This window comes from Oncorhynchus nerka, linkage group LG28 (genome assembly GCF_034236695.1).
Source record: "Oncorhynchus nerka isolate Pitt River linkage group LG28, Oner_Uvic_2.0, whole genome shotgun sequence".
NCBI classification, from domain to species: domain Eukaryota; kingdom Metazoa; phylum Chordata; class Actinopteri; order Salmoniformes; family Salmonidae; genus Oncorhynchus; species Oncorhynchus nerka.
In genome coordinates, this window is record NC_088423.1 from 24,057,474 (window position 1) to 24,081,344 (window position 23,871).

Below are 23,871 nucleotides of genomic sequence, written 5' to 3' on the forward strand. Positions count from 1 at the left end.
AACTTTAACAGGGCTATAGGAAGGATACGATACGTAGGCCAGGTACTGCACATTTCATTTGAAAGGCACTGCTTTCATTAGTTTGATGTATCTACTATAGAATTACATTTATTACAAAAAAACAGCAATAGGCAAATAGCTAAACTTTGAGCACACTGCCATTGCACTAAAGATTAGATCAAGTGCTCAGGTTCAGTCTTAAAATAACTTGAATTTCAACTTACGAAGACAATGAGGGATCTCCCCTCTCCATGTGCCGTTCCCCTCACATGAGACGATTCCAGGGCTGGATAGCTGGTACCCATCGAAGCAGCTATAGGTGACACTGGAGCCCCATTGCAAGTCTGATCCCTCAACCTTCCCATTGCGAACAGCCGGAGGATGGCCACACATGATCACTGATGTGGGGGCAAAACAATATCAATATTTTGAGTGAGTAAGTGCTGTATGTTAACTCAAAACGCCTCAATTTTCTAAACATATCTATTGATGTACGAAAAGGGAATGGAGGATTTACAATGGTTCATATCCTATTTGATTATCATATCCGTTCTCCAACAGGGAGAAAGTGTTTTCACTTGCCTATTAATGGCAAGTAATGTAATTCATTGGGAGGTAGCCGTCCCTTTAATCACAATACATATCCGTTATGGGAAGTGTATCTGTTTTTGATTATATGCAGGGTATTGTATGAACTGTAATTTCTTAACACTCCCGCTGAGACAATAAAATATTACAATTCTAAAACAGGAACTTCTGGCATATTAAACAGTATTCACCCACAGGATTGCAATTGCTTTGCTAAAGTACTACTCTGGGGAATAATATGTGAAGTGCAGACATTCATTCTCTGCCTGTCAATCTGCTCAGGAGGAGACTTCCATGCTCTATGCTTGCCTGCATTGCACCACTAACTGGATACATTGTTTTCTCCACACGTTTGAAGTCTGACATCTGATAGCACAGAGCTTACACATTTCATGGATAACATCCCTTCAGTCTGTGCAAGTCAATAATTTTGCTTGCTGTGCCAAAAAGGTAGAGAAACTACTCCAAACAGGATCAAAAAACTTTTGAAATCTTTTGATCTCTGAGTGCTTGAAATTCTGGGGTGTTGTTGTGATATCTGTACTATATTTCTCTGGTTGCGCCTTCTCATCTCAGCCCTAAGTAAAGAAATTAAAGTTGAAATGTTTGTTTCTTTGTAAGCAAACGACAGGAATTATTGAGTCATAACCAAAGTTGAATTACCTTTACAGTTAGACTTGGTTTGGTTCCAAGACGCGTCCTTGGTGCAGAGGAGCACAGACGTACTGACAGTGTCCATGACGTGTCCTGGGTTACAGTGATACTGAACAGTCTTGTTGAAGGTGAACTCATTCCCTATGTAAATCCCATTGGCAACAGGACCTGGATCTCCACAGCTGATCACTGTTGAATTGGTCAAATAGTCATAGACAGTACTGTCCAAGCATAATCAAAAGCATAGCGTGGCATGTAGGATTAGGTGCATTGTGGCCATGTCTCATTGTCTAGATTGAATGAACACAAGATGTGTGTTAGACGAGTCTACTGTAGTGCTCCTATAGTACAGTCAGTGGTGACGCGTCATTCTGGGCAGGTGAGGCAGAGCCGGAGCGTACGGGTTGGTAATATTATCTAGTTGCACTATGATTGGCTCAGTGATCTGTCACTGATTGAGACACTACGTTACAGCAACATCTACAGGTAGAGCTCAAAAACTCAAGTGCCCATCCAAGAAGGCTCGAGGTCACTGGCCAAATCAAATCACGTTATGCCTACCTTAGCTTTGATTGGACTGATAATGTCAATACTTTCATAATCTTAGCTAGCAAGCTAGACAAGCAGTCATCATCATGCATCAAGTCTGCAACCTACTGGCAAATCCTTTTCAATCCTTTTCACATGAAGAGAAATTATAGATAAAAATGTATCAATGCTCATTGGCCATAAACATTGCACAACATGTTGGAAATCGCAAATTCAGCAATGAGTGCTAAGGCGCCACTGCAGCCCCGGGTTCGATCCCAGGCTGTGTCACAGCCGGCTGTGACCGGGAGGCCCATGAGGCGGCGCACAATTGGCTCAGTGTCATCCGGGTTAGGGGAGGTTTTGGCCGGCCAGGATGTCCTTGTCTCATCGTGCTCTAGCAAGCTGACTTGAGTCGTCAGGTCGACAGTGTTTTCTCTGACACATTGGTGCAGCTGGCTTCCGGGTTAAATGAGCAGTGTGTCAAGAAGCAGTGCGGCTTGGCTCACGACCTTCGCTGAGTCCGTAGGAGAGTGGCAGCGATGAGACAAGATCATAAATACCAATTGGATATCACAAAAAAGAGGGTAACGCCCAGAAAAGTTTGAATACTTTGGCCATGTTGTCAATCCAGCATTTTTGACACGTTCAAAACAATTAAAAACTAGGAACTGGAAAATCTCAGGCTTCAGTGAGTTCAAGACAACTGGGAACTCGGAAAAAACTATGTCAGAATGGGAAAATACGGGAAAAAATGTTGAACGGTCATCCCAACAGGGTTGGGATTTCGGCCCACAAGAAGGACCTCTGTGCCAACTTCCACAACAAGGTGAGTCCAAAAATGTATTGTATGCTGCTGCATAAATTATGTAATATGCCAGGGAGATATGTATACTGTAGCTAAGAAAGTAATATTAAGTGAATGTTGTATAGTAAGCTGTTAGTAGCACATGTGCCTCACCCTAATCATTTGGTTACTTTCCTCCCTCATAACTTAGCCTACTGTTCTGACATGATGGTGCACATGTAGCCTATAGCCTGTTTTAGAGAAATGCAATAATTTAATATTGTAAGAGCTTTCATTGTCTGCTTTTATGCCATCTTTATATAGCCTAATTTCTAACTTGTTGTACAGGGAGAATACTGTAAGAATGGCCCATGTTCTGAATTCTGTAGCTGTACATTTCAAAAGTGCTGAACACATACAGTGCCTTGCGAAAGTATTCGGCCCCCTTGAACTTTGCGACCTTTTGCCACATTTCAGGCTTCAAACATAAAGATACAAAACTGTATTTTTTTGTGAAGAATCAACAACAAGTGGGACACAATCATGAAGTGGAACAACATTTATTGGATATTTCAAACTTTTTTAACAAATCAAAAACTGAAAAATTGGGCGTGCAAAATGATTCACCCCCTTTACTTTCAGTGCAGCAAACTCTCTCCAGAAGTTCAGTGAGGATCCCTGAATGATCCTATGTTGACCTAAATGACTAATGATGATAAATACAATCCACCTGTGTGTAATCAAGCCTCCGTATAAATGCACCTGCACTGTGATAGTCTCAGAGGTCTGTTAAAAGCGCAGAGAGCATCATGAAGAACAAGGAACACACCAGGCAGGTCCGAGATACTGTTGTGAAGAAGTTTAAAGCCTGATTTGGATACAAAAAGATTTCCCGAGCTTTAAACATCCCAAGGAGCACTGTGCAAGCGATAATATTGAAATGGAAGGAGTATCAGACCACTGCAAATCTACCAAGACCTGGCCGTCCCTCTAAACTTTCAGCTCATACAAGGAGAAGACTGATCAGAGATGCAGCCAAGAGGCCCTTGATCACTCTGGATGAACTGCAGAGATCTACAGCTGAGGTGGGACACTCTGTCCATAGGACAACAATCAGTCGTATATTGCACAAATCTGGCCTTTATGGAAGAGTGGCAAGAAGAAAGCCATTTCTTAAAGATATCCATAAAAAGTGTTGTCACAAGCCACCTGGGAGACACACCATACATGTGGAAGAAGGTGCTCTGGTCAGATGAAACCAAAATTGAACTTTTTGGCAACAATGCAAAACGTTATGTTTGGCGTAAAAGCAACACAGCTCATCACCCTGAACACACCATCCCCACTGTCAAATGCTCTCCATCCAACCTCATTGAGCTCGAGCTGTTTTGCAAGGAGGAATGGGAAAAAATTTCAGTCTCTCGATGAGCAAAACTGATAGAGACATACCCCAAGCGACTTACAGCTGTAATCGCAGCAAAAGGTGGTGCTACAAAGTATTAACTTAAGGGGGCTGACTAATTTTGCACGCCCAATTTTTCAGTTTTTGATTTGTTAAAAACGTTTGAAATATCCAATAAATGTCGTTCCACTTCATGATTGTGTCTTCACAAAAAAATACAGTTTTATATCTTTATGTTTGAAGCCTGAAATGTGGCAAAAGGTCGCAAAGTTCAAGGGGGCTGAATACTTTCGCAAGGCACTGTAGTTATATTGACTACGGCCGTCCTAGCTTGCTCAATAATGTCTTACTCGAAATTACGGATTGCCTCTTATCCGCTTGTTGTTCCCTTATGCCATAGTTTGTACATCTCAATTGTCAGTAGAAACCACATATGTTTAAGCAAGTCACCCATATCAGCTATATATATTTTTTAAAGGGTAGTAAATGAGGCAGAGTCACCCATATCATGAAAAATAGGGTAACGCCATGGGCCAGTCACCCATATAAGCTATATATTTTTTAAATGGTAGTAAATGAGACAGAATGTATTGTTTCGCTGCCAGACAAGGCTCTGCTGATAGCCAGGTGTAGCAGTGGTAAGGTGTTGGGACTGCTGTTTGGACTCTGCTGTCCTAACAGTTTGTGGGCACCGTTTATCACTGTTATAGTGCATTGAATGTATTGTTTAGTGTTGTGATGTGTAGGCTTTGCTGGCCTTCATAAAACAATATATTTTTTTGTTTGCCCCACCAAGATTTGCATGCTAAAATCGCCACTGAGCACCATACCTGTGCAGTCTGGGGCCGAGCCGGTCCAGGTGCCATTGGTGGTGCAGTGGCGAGTGGTGAGGCCTGAAGTCTTATATCCTTCCCAACAAGCATATGCCACAGAGCTTGAAAACAGTATTCCATCACTGAAGACAATCTTCCCGTAGGCAGGCGTACCTGGATTCCCACAGGAAACCGCTGAAAAAACATCAATAGATAAACATTTTTTTAAAATTGGAAAATACTTTAAGATAAATTTAAGGTAAATAAACCCCACATTGATTGTTATCATTAACACTTTAGAACCCATAGCGGCCGTTGACTGCCTTTCTTTAAATTACTATAGCGGTCATGAACTGCCTTGTTTTTCTAACAATAATATCAGTGTCAATATCGCAAGATTAACTTGGAAACAACCTGTTGTCATATTCATATTCATTCTGGTTGTCATCAACCAGAAACCAGAAACAGTGTATGCTGTCAATTGACACTTGGGGTGTTGCTATCGTCCACCAAGTGCAAACAGTCAGTATCTATACAGTACGTGTGAAATGCTTGATAATGTATGTGATGTAAACAGATGTCACGCCCTGACCTTAGAGATACATTTTATTTCCCTATTTGGTTAGGACAGGGTGTGATGTGGGATGGGCATTCTATGTTTTTTGTTTCTATGTTTTGGCCGGGTATGGTTCTCAATCAGGGACAGCTGTCTATCGTTGTCTCTGATTGGTAATCATACTTAGGCTTTGTTAGTGGCCTGTGTAGCCCTAGTAAGCTTCACGTTTGTTTGTTGTTTCTTGTTTTCGTTGGCGACATTCATAATTAAAAGAAATGTACTCTCACGACGCTGCACCTTGGTCCGGTCATTTCCTTGACAACGTTCGTGACAACAGAGAGATCTACTTTCTTGGGGCACTGAATATTGACTGGTTTTCATCAAGCTGTCCGCTCAAGAGGAAGCTTCTTACTCTAACCAGTGCCTGTAATCTGGTTCAGGTTATTAATCGACCTACCAGGGTGTTTACAAACACTACAGGAACAAGACCACCCAGAGGTATCGATCACATTTTTACTAATACTGTAAAACTTAGTTCTAAAGCTGTATCCGTACCCACTGGATGCAGTGATGACAATATAGTGGCTATATCAAGGAAAGCCAAAGTTCCTACAGCTGGGCCTAAAATTGTGTAAAAGAGATACAAAATATTTAGTTGTGACTCTTATGTGGATGATGTTAAAAAATATTTGTTGGTCTGATGTGATTAATGAGGAGCATCCAGACGCTGCACTTGGTGAGTTTATGAAATTGCTTCTTCCAATTATTGATAACCATGCACCTGTTAAGAAACTGACTGATAGAACTCTTACGGCTCCATGGATTGATGAGAAATTGAAAAACTGTACGGTTGAAAGAGATGGGGCAAATGGAATGGCTAATAAATCTGGCTGCACATCTGACTGGCTGACTTATGTGACTAAACTCAACAAAAAGAAGAAAATATAATATGAAGCCAAGATCAATGATATAAAGAATGATGGATAAAAACTTTGGAGTACTTTAAATGAAATTATGGGCAGAAAGACAAATTCAACTCAACCTTTCATCGAATCAGATGGCTTATTCATCACAAAACCATTTGATGTTGCCAATTATTTTAATGATTAATTAATTGGCAAAGTGGGAAAACTTAGGCAGGAAATGCCAACAACGAACAGTGAGTCATCGTATTCATGCATAAAAAAAAGAATGAAAGAAAAGCATTTTGTAAAGTTAGTGTGGGAGAGGTGGAAAATTATTGTTATTGATCAATAATGACAAACCTCCTGGCATTGACAACTTCGATGGAAAGCTACTGAGGATGGTAGCTGACTCTATAGCCACTCCTATCTGTCATATATATAATCTGAGCCTAGAGGAAAGTCTTTGTCCTCAGGCCTGGAGGGAAGCCAAAGTAATTCCACTACCCAAGAGTGATAAAGCGGACTTTACTGGTTTTAACAGCAGACCTATAAGCTTATTGCCAGTTCTTAGCAAACTATTGGAAAATATTGTGTTTGACCAAATACAATGCTATTTCTCTGTAAACAAATTAACAAAAGACTTTCAGCATGCTTAGAGAGAAGGGCACTCAACATGTACTGCACTGACACAAATGACTGATGATTGGTTGAAAGAAATTGAAGATTGTGGGAGCTGTACTGATTTCAGTGCAGTCTTTGATATTATTTACCATAACCTTTTGTTGAAAAAACATGTGTTCTGGCTTTTCAACCTCTGCCATATTGTGGATTCAGCACTATCTATCTAATATAACTCAAAGGGTTCTCTTTAATGGAAGCTTCTCTAATGTCAAACACGCAAATTGTGGTGTACCGCAGGGCAACTCTCTAGGCCCTCTTCTCTTTTCAATATTTTTAAACAAGGCATGCGTGTCCATGTATGCTGATGATTCAACCATATACGCATCAGCAACCACAGCTAATAACCTCACTGAAACCCTTAACAAAGAGTTGTAGTCTGTTTTGGAATGGGTGGCCAGTAATAAACTGGTCCTGAACATCTCTAAAACTAAGAGCATTGTATTTGGTACAAATCATTCCCTAAATTCTAGAATTAATCTATATTTGGTAATCTGGTAATGAATGGTGTGGCTGTTGAACAAGTCGAGGAGACTAAATTACTTGGCATTACCTTAGATTGTAAACTGTCATGGTCAAAACATATAGATTCAGTGGTTGTAAATATACTTTTTGGAGTTATGGTATCAAAAAAGCTAAGTTCTGCAGGCTCTAGTTTTGTCTAATCTTGATTATTGTCCAATCGTGTGGTCCAGTGCTGCAAGGAAAGACCTAGTTAAGCTGCAGCTGGCCCAGAAAAGAGTGGCACGTCTTGCTCTTCATTGTAATCAGTGGGCTGATATACAGTGTAAGTACTATGCATGCCAGTCTCTGTTGGCTAAGAGTAGAGGAGAGACTGACTGCATCGCTTCTTCTTTTTATAAGAAACATTAATGTGCTGAAAATCCCAAATTGTTTGCATAGTCATCTTACACACAGCTCTGACACACACACATAGCCCACCAGACATGCCACCAGGGGTCTTTTCACAGTCCCCAAATCCAGAACAAATTCAAGAAAGCACACAGTATTATATAGAGCCATTATTGCATGGAACTCCATTCAATCTCATGTTGCTAAAAATAAACAACAAAGCTGGTTTCAAAAAACAGATAAAGCAACACCTCACGGCACAACGCATCTCCCGTATTTGACCTAGATAGTTTGCGTCTATGCATTGATATGTAGGCTACGAGTGCCTTTTTTGTTTTTATGTTGTTCTGTTCTTGGGCTGTTCTTGTCTATTAATGTTCTCTACTATGTCATGTTTTGTGTGGACCCCAGGAAGAGTAGCTGCTGCTTTTGCAACAGCTAATGGGGATCCTGATAAAATACCAAATACCAAAAAGCTTGCACTGCAGTGCATAAAATGTGATGAGTAGTTGACTCAGTGAGAAAAAGGCAATAGCTGAACAGTTTTGAACAAATTAATGTATTCCTAAATTAAGGAGAAGCAAAAGAGAGAGACTGGGAGAGCTAGCTACAGTACCCCATAATGACGAAGCAAAAACAGTTTTTTACACATGTTTGAAAATGTATTAAAAAAACAACTTAAATATCACATTTACGTAAGTATTCAGACCCTTTACTCAGTACTTTGTTGAAGCACCTTTGGCATCGATTACAGCCTCAAGTGTTCTTGAGTATGACGCAACAAGCTTGGCACACCTGTATTTGGGCACAGGTGTGCCATTCTTCTCTGCAGATCTTCTCAAGCTCTGTCAGGTTGGATGGGGAGCATCACTGCACAGCTATTTTCAGGTCTCTCGAGAGATGTATGATCGGGTTCAAGTCCAGGCTCTGGCTGGGCCACTCAAGGACATTCAGAGACTTGTCCCGAAGCCACTCCTGCATTGTCTAGGCTGTGTGCTTAGGGTCGTTGTCCTGTTTGAAGCTGAACCTTCGGCACAGTCTGAGGTCCTGTGCGCTCTGGAGCAGGTTTTCATCAAGGATCTCTCTGTACTTTGCTCCATTCATCTTTCCTTTGATCCTAGTCTTCCAGTCCCTGCCGCTGAAAAACATCCCCACAACATAATGCTGCCACCACCATGTTTCACCGTAGGGATGGTGCCAGGTTTCTTCCAGACATGACGCTTGGCATTCAGGACAAATAGTTCCATCTTGATGTCATCAGACCACAAAATATTATTTCTTATGGTCTGAGAGTTCTTTAGGAGCCTTTTGGCAAACTCCAAGCAAGCTGTCATGTGCCTTTTACTGAGGAGTGGATTTTGTCTGGTCACTCTACCATAAGGGCTTGATTGGTGGAGCGCTGCAGAGATGGTTTTCCTTCTGGAAAGTTCTACCATCTCCACAGAGGAACCCTGATCAAGGCCCGTCTCCCCCAATTGCTCAGTTTGGCCAGGCGCCAGCTCTAGAAAGAGTCTTGGTGGTTCCAAACTTCATCCATTTAAGAATGATGGAGGCCACTGTGTTCTTGGGGACCTGAGCTCAATGTCGAGTCTCACAGCAAAGGGTCTGAATACTTATATACATAAGGTATTTCTGTTTGTTTTTTAATCTAAAAACCTGTTTTCGCTTTGTCATTATGAGGTATTGTGAGTAGATTGATTAGGGAAAATGTTATTTAATCAATTTTAGAATAAGGCTGTAACTTAACAATATGGAAAAAGTCAAGGGGTCTGAATACTTTCCAAATGCACTGTATATTTCTTTGTATATTTTTTCACTTTCACTTACTTAGCTAGTGTCAAATGCAGTTATGTGATGTGTATGGTTGAGAAAAGGAAATAGAGAGAAATGAAAAGAGACAGTGTGAGAGGGAGAGAGATTATGTTCTTGACCACAATTGTATCCTATGTTGCTTGTCTGGTCTCCCTCTGTTACTCTATTTCTCTAGCTCGATGAAAGCGAGGGAAGTGATGTGGAGAGTCAGGGCTAAGCAGCAAAAGGCAGGGAGGAAGAGGAGTTAGATGATTGGAGGGATAGAGATGTGGAGCGAGGGGAGATTGGAGGGAGAGAGGAAGAGGAGAGTGAAGAGGTGGGAGAGGAGAGTGGAGAGTGGAGGGAGAGGAACAGATTTTATTTGGATCTCTTTTAGTCCCCATTTGGACTAATCTTCCAAGAGTCCTTAAACATTAAAATACAATTTATAATACAAACACACTTTCACATATAACACACTATTACAAACATACATAATATACTAGCATAATGACCCAATAAATACTCAATCTACTATCTCTCTCAATCTTCATCTACTATAGTCCCACAACATTTCTATATACTATATTTAAATTGTTTTAAAATAATGTTTAAATTGATATATTGAAAGGTTTATCAGGATCCCCATTAGTTTGCTCAGTTAATTTATTCCATTTCTGTATTGCTCTAAATCGAAATGTTCTTTTCCCTATTTCTCTTTTCTGTCTGGATAACACATAGATGGTGGACAATCTATTCCTAGTATTTACGGAATGTCTGTCTCTTACCAACTGAATACAGTTGTGAATAGAACTTGGCCGTTTTAAATTATGTATATTATAAAATAAGCATGTCTTTTTTCAATTACCTTGTCGATTGATGACCAACCGAGAACACTACGCATGACTGCAACAGAAGAACCATATTTCCACCTTAAAACAATCCTTGCTGCTTTATTCTGTGCATTCTGCAGCCTCTTAACTTCACTTGATAATGCATTTCCCCAGACCACCGAACAGTAGTTCACCTGACTCTCAATTAATGCTTGTGTTATTTGCTGAATCATTTTTCCTGGTAAATATTTAGCTATCCTTCTGATTATGCATGCTGTTTTAATATATATATATTTTTACATAGATTAGTTATTTGAGACGACCATGATAAGCATTTGTCTAGCTGCACTCCCAATAGTTTGGTTTCTGCCACTTCTTCAATTTGTACTCCTCCCATACTTAATTGTATCCCATGATGTTTTGGTCTTTTCCTAGTTGAACAGACCAACATAACTTTGGTTTTCTTGATGTTTAAAACAAGTTTGTTTTGGCAAACCCACTTCCTGATATTCTCCAAATCTCCTTGTAAAGCCTGCTGTACCTGTTGAACCGATTGTCTTGCTGCATAAATTGTAGTATCATCTGCAAATATAGTAGATTTAGTTTCAACCAAGGCATAGGGAAGGTCGTTGGTATATATTAAATAAAGAAGTGGCCCAAGGCAGCTGCCCTGCGGTATTCCACAGTTTAACACATTAGGGGAAGAAAATGAACCATTGATATAGGTGGACTGTTTCCTGTCAGTTAGATATTTATTTTAATTTTACTAGGCAAGTCAGTTAAGAACAGATTCTTATTTTCAATGACGGCCTAGGAACAGTACCTTGTCAGCTCGGGGATTTGAACATGAAACCTTTCGGTTACTAGTCCAAAGCTCTAACCACTAGGCTACCCTGCCGCCCCATAGATATGACTGTACCCAATTCAATGCTACCTCCTTAAAACCATAATGCATTAATTTTGTCAAAATTATTTCATAATCCACTAAATCAAATGCTGCACTGAAATCTAAAAATAGTACACCTACAAATTTGCCATTATCCATAGCATTGAGCCACTGGTCAGTCATGTCAACCAATGCAGTGGTAGTCTAATGGTTTTTGCGATAAGCATGCTGATTGGCTGTAATCAGATCATTCTTTTCCATGTACTGCCACATTTGTCTACTCACAATACCCTCCAATATCTTGCTGAGTGTAGGGAGTAGACTAATTGGTCGACTATTGGTAGGAGTAATGGGTTCTTTGCTGTCTTTCGGAATAGGACACAGTTTTGCATGCTTCCATACATTTGTATACATCCCCTTTTCCAGAGACCAATTAAATATGTATCTCAGTGGAACTGCAATCTGGGGAGCAGCATAACGAAGCAAAAAATTGTCTATAAGACCATAACCTGTAGATTTACCATCAGGTAATGACTTCAATAGGTTTAACACCTCCTCCACTGACACCGTTTGTAGACTAAAAGAGCAGATCTTATTGCTCCTAATATGATAATCAATCCATTTTGACAATAGCTTGAGGGAGAGGAGGAGGAAGAGGGAGGGAAGGAGGGAGAGGAAGAAGCAGGGAGAGGAAGAACCAGGGGAAGAGGAGGAGGAAGAGGTAGGGGAAGAGGGAGAGCACACATGAGGGGTGCCTACGTTTCCATTGTCTGCCCTAGGTCCCACCATTCACCCTTGTGGCAGGGGTTTTGGAGTTGTATTTCAAATGTGGTAGGAACTTATATCTGTGCCAGAGATTTTAATGGATTACACCAATAAAATGGGCAGGGTTGACCACCTTGACCAACTATGGAACTATTACAATTTTGGACGCACGGGCATAAAATGGTGGGAGTATGTGTTTTGGGGGATGCTCAGCATTGTCATCATAAATGCGTACATTGTGCCGGGGACGCTGCAAAGGTCGCTCAGAAACTGCAGGCACTGGTTCCTGAAGGCATTCAAAATGCAGCTTGTGCGTTCACTTTGTGATATGGCTACAATGACAGGAAGAGGGAAGCCAAGAATGTGGCATTAGGGTGTGTGGACTCACAATTTGAAAGCAGGTGAAGTTTGAAGGGCACAAGAGAGGGTGTGTGGTGCGCATCCGGGGTGGACGCAGGCCAAAGAGTGGAAGATGTGTAGAAACCTTCTTTGGGTGCGCTACGTGTTCTGTGCCACATTCCAGGATGGGGCCGTGCTTCCAGAAGTTCCATGACATATTGTAGGCTAAATGCAAACACTAAAGTGACCATGTGAAATATGAATTTGACCTACAAATCTTTTAGGGAAATTGTGTACTTTTTAAAATAGTCTCTGAACAGTTGTTGTGTTTTGTATCATCACTCTTTATCTGTCTCTATCTAATATTTGTTGCATTCACTGAATTGTTGTCAAAGTAGGCTACTAGTTCTACATTTTGTGTCAGGCGAGGAGGTACTAAATCTTATTGAGAGAGGTTATCTACATTTTGAAATGGTCTCTGAATTTATTTATTTATTTTTATTTAACCTTTATTTAACCAGGTAGGCAAGTTGAGAACAAGTTCTCATTTACAATTGCGACCTGGCCAAGATAAAGCAAAGCAGTTCGACAGATACAATGACACAGAGTAAAAGGCAAAAAGGCCATGGTGGCAAAGTAAATACAATATAGCAAGTAAAACACTGGAATGGTAGTTTTGCAATGGAAGAATGTGCAAAGTAGAAATAAAAATAATGGGGTGCAAAGGAGCAAAATAAATAAATTAATTAAATACAGTTGGGAAAGAGGAAGTTGTTTGGGCTAAATTATAGGTGGGCTATGTACAGGTGCAGTAATCTGTGAGCTGCTCTGACAGCTTGTGCTTAAAGCTAGTGAGGGAGATAAGTGTTTCCAGTTTCAGAGATTTTTGTAGTTCGTTCCAGTCATTGGCAGCAGAGAACTGGAAGGAGAGGCGGCCAAAGAAAGAATTGGTTTTGGGGGTGACTAGAGAGATATACCTGCTGGAGCGTGTGCTACAGGTGGGTGATGCTATGGTGACCAGCGAGCTGAGATAAGGGGGGACTTTACCTAGCAGGGTCTTGTAGATGACATGGAGCCAGTGGGTTTGGCGACGAGTATGAAGCGAGGGCCAGCCAACGAGAGCGTACAGGTCACAATGGTGGGTAGTATATGGGGCTTTGGTGACAAAACGGATTGCACTGTGATAGACTGCATCCAATTTGTTGAGTAGGGTATTTGAGGCTATTTTGTAAATGACATCGCCAAAGTCGAGGATTGGTAGGATGGTCAGTTTTACAAGGGTATGTCTGGCAGCATGAGTGAAGGATGCTTTGTTGCAAAATAGGAAGCCAATTCTAGATTTAACTTTGGATTGGAGATGTTTGATATGGGTCTGGAAGGAGATTTTACAGTCTGACCAGATTCGAAATGGTCGGTAATTTGTTTGTTGACTTGGCTTTCGAAGACCTTAGAAAGGCATGGTAGGATAGATATAGGTCTGTAGCAGTTTGGGTCAAGAGTGTTCCCCCCTTTGAAGAGGGGGATGACCGCAGCTGCTTTCCAATCTTTGGGAATCTCAGACGACACGAAAGAGAGGTTGAACAGGCTAGTAATAGGGGTGGCAACAATTTCGGCAGATAATTTTAGAAAGAAAGGGTCCAGATTGTCTAGCCCGGCTGATTTGTAGGGGTCCAGATTTTGCAGCTCTTTCAGAACATCAGCTGAATGGATTTGGGATAAGGAGAAATGGGGAAGGCTTGGGCAAGTTGCTGTTGGGGGTGCAGTGCTGTTGACCGGGGTAGGAGTAGCCAGGTGGAAAGCATGGCCAGCCGTAGAAAAATGCTCAATTCTCAATTATGGTGGATTTATCAGTGGTGACAGTGTTTCCTATCTTCAGTGCAGTGGGCAGCTGGGTGGAGGTGTTCTTATTCTCCATGGACTTTACAGTGTCCCAGAACTTTTGAGTTAGTGTTGCAGGAAGCAAATTTCTGCTTGAAAAAGCTAGCCTTGGCTTTTCTAACTGCCTGTGTATAATGGTTTCTAGCTTCCCTGAACAGCTGCATATCACGGGGGCTGTCCGATGCTAATGCAGAACGCCATAGGATGTTTTTGTGTTGGTTAAGCGCAGTCAGGTCTGGGGAGAACCAAGGGCTATATCTGTTCCTGGTTCTAAATTTCTTGAATGGGGCATGTTTATTTAAGATGGTTAGGAAGGCATTTAAAAAAATATCCAGGCATCCTCTACTGACGGGATGAGATCAATATCCTTCCAGGATACCCCGGCCAGGTCGATTAGAAAGGTCTGCTCGCTGAAGTGTTTCAGGGAGCGTTTTACAGTGATGAGTGGAGGTATGTTTGACCGCTGACCCATTACGGATGCAGGCAATGAGGCAGTGATCGCTGAGATCTTGGTTGAAGACAGCAGAGGTGTATTTAGAGGGGAAGTTGGTTAGGATGATATCTATGAGGGTGCCCGTGTTTAAGGCTTTGGGGGGGTACCTGGTAGGTTCATTGATAATTTGTGTGAGATTGAGGGTATCAAGTTTAGATTGTAGGATGGCTGGGGTGTTAAGCATGTTCCAGTTTAGGTCGCCTAGCAGCACGAGCTCTGAAGATAGATGGGGGGCAATCAGTTCACATATGGTGTCCAGAGCACAGCTGGGGGCAGAGGGTGGTCTATAGCAGGCGGCAACGGTGAGAGACTTGTTTTTAGAGAGGTGGATTTTTAAAAGTAGAAGTTCAAATTGTTTGGGTACAGACCTGGATAGTAGGACAGAACTCTGCAGGCTATCTTTGCAGTAGATTGCAACACCGCCCCTTTGGCAGTTCTATCTTGTCTGAAAATGTTGTAGTTTGGAATTAAAATTTCTGAATTTTTGGTGGTCTTCCTAAGCCAGGATTCAGACACCGCTAGAACATCTGGGTTGGCAGAGTAGTTGTTGGAATTTTTACATTGTTACAGAAGTAAGAATAGTTTAAAATCAAATAGCCTACTTTGTGTGGGTTTTGAAATACTTTCTGAACATTGTCCTCTGGTCACATTTTGGATAAATGTGTACATTTGTTATATGTATATATATTTTCTAAGTATACTATATTATATTTGGTAAATTTAGAGCGAGTAATTTAGTCAAATTTACTACAATTTAAATACGCTAGTTTTTTTTGGTGTGTTGACTGTTAATCATTTTTTGATAGTCAGTGTCTTTACACAATGGAAGACAAAATTAATGTTATTCCTATTGACATATTTTGTATTTTACCCCCTTTTTTACCCCTAATTTTCGATTTTATCGCAACGCTGCAACTCCCCATGTGTTCTCCGAAACATTAACCCGCACCAATGTGTCAGAGGAAACACCATTCAACCTGCGACCGGGGTCCGCCGGCAGGGGCCCGGCCTGCAGGCGCACAGCCCGCCACAATGAGTCGCTAGAGTGCGATGAGCCAAGTGAAGCCCCACCGGCCAAACCCTCCCCTAACCCGGACGACGCTGGGCCAATTGTGCGCTGTCCTATGGGACTCGCGGCCACAGAATGCAATGCAGTGCCTTAGACCGCTGCGCCACTCGTGAGGCCTATGTGGTGTCATATTATAGAAGAGGTTGTGCTCTATAAAACTAAGTTAACTTGTAATTGTCATTTTTGTTTTTGGGCTATATCTTTGTTTTTGAGCTATGTCTGTTTGTTTGAAATGTTTGAGAAAATGTGCTTTATCTTTAAAATTCTCAGTAATCTACAGCAGCATTCTAGAATTATATTGGTGTCTAAAGTATTAAAGTCACTTGCAACCATGAATGTCATACTCTCTTGACTATGGTTGTGGATCAAAGGAAATACATCTACTCCCATAATAAGTCCAATCGTTCTTCAGTACAATATATTTTACAGGTGCTGACCAACCCATCAACTTAATTGTAATCTAACAGAAACAAGACATTAAAATCAAATACTTATTGATTTGATCCAATTAGTTAAAGCTTTTTAATGAAATGTATCAGCCTTTGTCAATGACCTGGAGTGGCATTTTAGAAGGCTATAAATTAAATGGGATCCTCCCTCTCAAAGGTTGCATTTACCCAGGCAGCCCAATTCTGATATTTTTTTTCCACTAATTGGTCTTGTGAAAAGATCTGATGTGATTGGTCAAATCAAATCTTTTTAAAAGCTGATCTAATTGGTCAAAAGATCAATTACTGAAAAGAGAATCAGAATTGGGCTGCCTGTGTACACAGTGATAGATATCGTCTTTAAAAACCAATTACGTTAATTGGGAACAACAAGTCCATCCCATAAATAATGAGGCATTGGGGACATATGACAACAAATTGACCACACGACTCACAAGAATAGAGCTTTCAGAGCTTTCACTCACACAGCCTGCTTAAATACTCTCAATACCGCACAAGCAGTTTCATCTTTGTTTACAGAAGGGGAGAACCAGCAGCATGTGAATCTTCATAGGGCATTAATCAGAGGGATCAGTCAAAGCGTAACATACGTTGTGAGGAGATATGCTCTCCACTTTCCCCCATGTAAAAGTGAATGGCAAATGTACACAAGTGCTCAATGAATGCTTTTGATTACAGCGGGAATATCTGGAGCTTATGCTACAGTGCAAGCTTTGAGTATTTATGACTCAATTAGGGTTGATTGAGCGTATACTCATTAGCTCAAGTCATAGAAAAGCCAATAGCTGAGCATTTAAGAGCAGTGAACTCTGCTAATTATTCATGTTGATAAGAATGTTTAGCATTATCTCTGTGTAGACATAATATCACTTCAAGGCTGCAACAGGATACTTAGTGGGTTAAAGGAAGCAAATACCCATGTACATCTTCCCATAAGAATGTAACCACTTCATATAGAGAATAAGGGGACCAATAAAGAGTTAATGAAGTCCCTCAGGGAGACTGTCACCATATGTATTTCCCAACCGTTAGGGAATAGGTTAGGTAGTTTAAATAGCACACTACAGCTCACTACCCCTTCCACACGTCATTCATCCAGGGGGCAGCAGCAACCTTGTCCAGGTGCTGAGCCTTGTTGATAAGCACATCAGGTGCTGCCAATTAGGTGGTCGTCAAAGTCATTATTTCCCAAGTGACAGCAGTGTTGTGGTCCCCCTGTGCATGAGAATTTGCATTTAGTACCTGGGCACAGCATTATTGTATCACAGAAATAGTGTGCCGCCATCCACTTGCAGTGATCCGTCTCAACTCCCTTATAGCAACCGTTAAACCATCGTCAATTATGAATGACCTCTAAATAATGCAGCGTTATTGATCTCCTGTAAGCAATCTGCGGGCTTATCTCACTTTGTACTTTGTACTGTTGCCGTGAAGACTGAATAACTATGATTAATAATACATTTATAAATATAGAAATGCACAAAAACTGACCTAATGATGAAAATAAAAACGATGAATGACGGAATGAAGGACGGAAGGAAAGGTGGAAGGAGACTGAGTAATCCACCAGGGCATTCTTTAAAATATATAGTGTTCTCTGACAGATGTATCAGAGAGGAATTCCTTCAGCTTGGATGAAAGGTAAATACCCCTTGAAGGTTGTGCCATGCTGATTTCAGATAGTAGACAATCCATTAACTACTCAGGCTTACATGGGCAAAACAAATATCTGTATTACATTAATTATGTTTAGGGTTAGGGGCTAAATGGCATAGTCAAACACCCCTGGTAATAATGTATCTTTATCTAAGCGATACATTAACTACTAGGTAATGCAAAATAATAAATGCTAACGTCAACCAACACTTAGCATAGGGGATCCGACGCCATCTAACAGACAACACTGATGATAACTGGGTTAAAATAAGAAAGAGACAACAGAACAACTAAGAGCTGAAGAATTCATAACAACCTCAACACCAAAACATACATAGGAATTAGAAACAACAACCTGAAAACAAGGAACCCATAATTACCCACAATCTTAAGGCACGCTACGATATGCGTTATGTTGAGCATACATAATAATGACGGTCATAATTCATTCGATTTTTACTAATTCTTTGTATTTGATTCTTGGATTACAGAGATATAAAGCTCAATCAATGTTGTTGGCCAATGAGACATAGTTTAAGACGTTCTTCATTTAAGATTTTTTTTAGAAATATAGATCCATTCTATTTAAATTCCAGTAAATTCAGGGAGTACATTGAAATTCCAATTATCTTCAAAACATTTCAATGAGGAACATTTGGAATTTGAATTTAGTTTACTTTATGAATTGACCCCAACCCTGATCAGCTTAGATATTCAGTACACCCACATTTGCATACCTTTGTACATAATGTGTGTAGGTATTTTATACTTCATATGAATGTGCCAATAAGCATCCCTCCTGGCTTCACTCAAGGTTCCCTCTTCATTTTTCAACTGAAGAATTAAACAGTGTCAGAAATAACCCTGGGTTCTCCTCTTTTGAATTCCTCCCAAAATGGCTGAGCATTAAGGTAATTGCAGACTATAATAGGTGGAGCAATCCTTTCTGAAAATGTGCATTAAAGCAATGAATTATCGTACACTACATTACCGGTGGCGGGTTGTCTGTGTAGGACTCCTAACCCATGCATACATCAATGAGTCCTAAATTCAGACAAGTGAGTATGAAAATGTTGCATTTATAGCAACCAGTAAATCTGTCAAATAGCCAGTTTAACTGTTATTATAATATATCATACTTGAGTAGTTGTACTGTTTATCATAATTATGAAAAAATCCCTGCATTGCACAGACATGCAATGTTCTCGTCATTGATTTTCCAATTAAATAGCAATACATTGGGAAAACAATTATTTGTGCAATGCCATACAATCTAAAATATTTCCTTTTTGCAATAGAACTGATCACTAAAACAGTCCGACAAGGCGAACCATGACAGTGCCTTATCAGCCCTCAATGATGCCCAGATTATGCTCATTCCCAGTCAAGGGAGTCATTGTCACAGTGGATAACGTATCTACAGGTATAGTAGTTGATTATATATGGCAGGGGACTCACCTTCACAGACTGGCTGGGTGCCACTCCAGGAGCCATTGTGGAGGCAGGTCCTCTCAGGTGAGCCACTCAGGGAAAAACCGGCATCACAGGTGAATCGCAGCAGGCTCTTCAGCTGGAACTTCTCCCCTAGCCTGGAGCCCTGAGGTGGGATTCCAGGGTCACCGCACTCCCCGGAACTACCACCTCGTGAGGGAGAGAGAAAATATCCAACACTCAAACAGCCATCCCTCACCACAGCAGTCCCATAGGCAGCTCATATCAGTCACTCTAGCCTGTTTTGGAAATAGGCTTTTCCCCCTCCCTTTTAACTAACATGAAAGGCTACCAAGGCTCTACCCAGAGTGCTTGCATCTTACATCTCTAGCTACCACACATGAAAAACCCACAGAAATCCATAGCTTTTCACGCTCGGTTTGACATCCCTGAAACCTGTTGACCTGTGGTATTTCTGTGCACCCTTAGAGCCTTCAGGTCGCCCCTGGCTGGCAGAGTGGTAGGCCCCTGCTGATGGAAATACCTGAGCAGTAGGGTGGTGACCCACTCCAGCGTCCGTCCTCCTGACAGTAGCGCGTGGCATTCCCAATCAGCACTCGGCCCTTGCTGCAGGTATAATGGAGCACGCCGCCGTTGGTGAACTTCCTGCCTGACATGACAGCTTGGGGTGGTGTGCCAGGATCACCACAGGAAATAGCTTCAGGCGAAATGGAGAGAAAAAGTTCAGAGAGGACAGTTGATACTGAGTTGATCATGGATATACGCCATTGTTCTTGTGCCTTCAGTGTTAGCTACTACCACAATTACATTTTAGTTGTTTACCTACTACTACTCCCACTACTACTCCCACTACTACTCATACTACTCCCGCTCCTGATGCTGCTACTACTACTCCCACTCCTGCTGCTACTACTACTACTACTACTACTCCCCACTACTACTACTACTACCACTTCTCCTACAACCCACCTTTTATCACAAACATTAACACTACATATGACATTGTCAGCAAAAACATAATGTTTCTATATTATTTATTTTCAAACACTACCAATATAAATTCTTCACAAATCCCTTGCACCATCCCCATATTCTCCCCACTATAAGAATGGTACATTTCACACTTTCTATCATTCTCCAACAGTGACTAACCACACGAAGTGGGACCCAGATTCCACCTCTGCCACTTCTTGTACCCTGATCAAGACAATCCTAGCATATTACTCACAAAGGCACTTAGGAAGTGATCTGTCCCAGAGGCCGTTTGACTGACAGGTGAGAAGTGATGAGCCGAGCAAATAGAAGGCCCTCTTGCAGTGATACATTACACTGGTTCTATAGTTGAAGCTCTCGGGGAAACGCTGCTGCGGGTGACGAATGGCATTCTCCACAAAGCCTGGATCGGAGCAGTTTACCACTGTAAGATAAAATCAACCGAATGCTTAACGCCTGACAGTGAAACCAAGAGTGAGAAGAGAAGGGAAATCAATGAGAAAGCTTGAATAGCAGGGTTATTGTTCAAGTTCTGAGTCATTTCAATCAACCCATTCATTCTTTTTAATATATACTTAAACAGTGTGTAAGCTTCTCTCATGTTTCTACAGTCAATAGCATTTGACATAAAGTTGATCTAATAACTATGTAACAATGTCATTCATGTGGGTTGATATGCAGTTTCAGTTTAGTTCACATTCCCTTGTCACAAAATGTAAAACCAGCAGGACCGGAAGCCACAGTAACAATAAGTTGCACCTCTTGCCTCAGAGTTGACTGAACTTTGTTTTCAGCTATTGCCCTTCAACAACAAAAAATGCATTAAGTTAAAGTAATGTCCATGTGAAACAAAACAGATTGCTTTCCCTCAGTGACAGCTGCCAATGCCCTGGCAGTCAATTAAGCCCTGGGGAAAAGAGGGATGAAAAAAAAAAATTGATAATTAGCACCTGCTGTTGGCAAGTGCCAAAAACTCTTATTCCTAAAACACTGGAGAAGGCACTGGAGAAGGCACCGGAGAAGGCTGACGTTTTAGAAGGCTGACGTGTTCCTATCAAATTGTGTTTTTGTTTGTTTCTTTACGTTGTTTGTAACTTACATTTTAAATGATTTTGGGCATAATATTGCTACTACCGTCTCTTATGACCAAAAATAACTTCTGGACATCGGAACTGCGATAACTCACCACGAACTGTCAGAATCCTTGTTTTCCTTTAAAACTTCTTTGGGATAGGGGGCAGCATTTTCCCTTTTGGATGAAAAGATCCTGGCGTGATCCTGGACAACACCCTGTCGTTCTCAAATAACATCAAGGCGGTGGCCCGTTCCTGTAGGTTCATGCTCTACAACATCCGCAGAGTACGACCCTGCCTCACACAGGAAGCGGCGCAGGTCCTAATCCAGGCACTTGTCATCTCCCGTCTGGATTACTGCAACTCGCTGTTGGCTGGGCTCCCTGCCTGTGCCATTAAACCCCTACAACTCATCCAGAACGCCGCAGCCCGTCTGGTGTTCAACCTTCCCAAGTTCTCTCACGTCACCCCGCTCCTCCGCTCTCTCCACTGGCTTCCAATTGAAGCTCGCATCCGCTACAAGACCATGGTGCTTGCCTACGGAGCTGTGAGGGGAACGGCACCTCAGTACCTCCAGGCTCTGATCAGGCCCTACACCCAAACAAGGGCACTGCGTTCATCCACCTCTGGCCTGCTCGCCTCCCTACCACTGAGGAAGTACAGTTCCCGCTCAGCCCAGTCAAAACTGTTCGCTGCTCTGGCCCCCCAATGGTGGAACAAACTCCCTCACGACGCCAGGACAGCGGAGTCAATCACCACCTTCCGGAGACACCTGAAACCCCACCTCTTTAAGAAATACCTAGGATAGAATAAAGTAATCCTTCTCACCCCCCCCCCCCTTAAAATATTTAGATGCACTATTGTAAAGTGGCTGTTCCACTGGATGTCATAAGGTGAATGCACCAATTTGTAAGTCGCTCTGGATAAGAGCGTCTGCTAAATGACTTAAATGTACATGTAAAAGCGTGCCCAGAGTAAACTGCCTCCTACTCAGTCCCAGATGCTAATATATGCACATTATTATAGTATTGGATATAAAACACTCTGAAGTTTCTAAAACTATTTGAATTATGTCTGTGAGTATAACAGAACTCATATGGCAGGCAAAAACCTGAGAAAGAATCAAAACAGGAAGTGGGAAATCTGAGGTTTGTAGTTTTTGAACTCAGCCCCTATCGAATACACAGTGGGATATGGGTCATTTTGCACTTCCTAATGCTTCCACTAGATGTCAACCTTCTTTAGAACGTTGTTTCATGCTTCTACTGTGAAGGGGGGTAGAATGAGAGGGGAATGAGTCAGAGGTCTGGCAGCAGCCTCGATCTCAGTCACGCGCATTCACGAGAGGTAGCTCTCGTTCCATTTCTTTTCTACAGACAATGGAATTCTCCGGTTGGAACATTATTGAACATTTATGGTAAAACATCCTAAAGATTGATTCAATACTTAGTTTGACAAGTTTCTACGACCTGTAATATAACGTTTTGAACTTTTTGTCCGACGTTTGGCCGGACCTGAACGCGCGTTTGGATTTGTTTACCAAACGCCCTAACAAAAGAAGCTATTTGAACATAAATGATTTAACTTTATTGAACAAATCAAATATTTATTGTGGAACTGGGATTCCTGGGAGTGCATTCTGATGAAGATCATCAGAGGTAAGTGAATATTTATAATGCTATTTCTGACTAATGTAGACTGCGCAACATGGCAGATATTTATTTTGGCTGGTTTGGGCTCTGAGCTCCGTACTCAGATTATTGCATGGTATGCTTTAGTTTTTTTAGAATCTGACACAGCGGTCGCATTAAGGAGAAGTGTATCTAAATTTCCATGCATAACACTTGAATTTTCATCAACATTTATAATGAGTACTTCTGTGTATTGATGTGTCTCTCTGCAAAATCACCGCATGTTTTGGAACTTCTGAACATAACACGCCAATGTAAAATTTGATTTTGGATATAAATATGCTCATTATCGAACAAAACATACATGTATTGTGTAACAAAGTCCTATGAGTGTCATCTGATGAAGATCACCAAAGGTTAGTGATTCATTTTATCTCTATTTGTGCTTTTTGTGACTCCTCTCTTTGGCTGGAAAAATGGCTGGGTTTTTCTGTGACTTGGTGGTGACCTAACATAATCGTTTGTGGAGCTTTCGCTGGAAAGCATTTTTGACATCAGACACTGTGGCTGGATTAACGAGAATTGTATCTTTAAAATGGTGCCTAATACTTGTATGTTTGAGAAATTTGATTTATGAGATTTCTGTTGATTTGTATTTGGCGCCCTGCAATTTCATTGGCTGTTGGCGAGGGGTTCCGCCAGTCCTAGACAGGTTAACGAGTCTGACGAGCCCGACCTGCATATAATTGACAGCTTTGGAAAGAAGAATCTCTGACGTTTCCATACCTGCAAAGATATTGT

At 41.3% G+C, this 23,871-nt stretch overlaps 1 protein-coding gene across 1 annotated transcript in view; it reads right to left on the minus strand.

Annotated features, from left to right (window-relative positions):
* LOC115113847 (CUB and sushi domain-containing protein 1-like) overlaps positions 1–23,871 on the minus strand; it is a 494,033-nt gene that overhangs the window by 12,791 nt on the left and 457,371 nt on the right. Inside the window, exons 55-60 of the mRNA XM_029641828.2 lie at positions 20,602–20,790; positions 19,897–20,070; positions 19,380–19,562; positions 4,790–4,966; positions 1,252–1,431; positions 225–398 (exon numbers count right to left, since the gene is read on the minus strand). Coding sequence (XP_029497688.2) covers positions 225–398; positions 1,252–1,431; positions 4,790–4,966; positions 19,380–19,562; positions 19,897–20,070; positions 20,602–20,790 — 1,077 coding nt within the window. The remainder of the gene's footprint in view (positions 1–224; positions 399–1,251; positions 1,432–4,789; positions 4,967–19,379; positions 19,563–19,896; positions 20,071–20,601; positions 20,791–23,871) is intronic.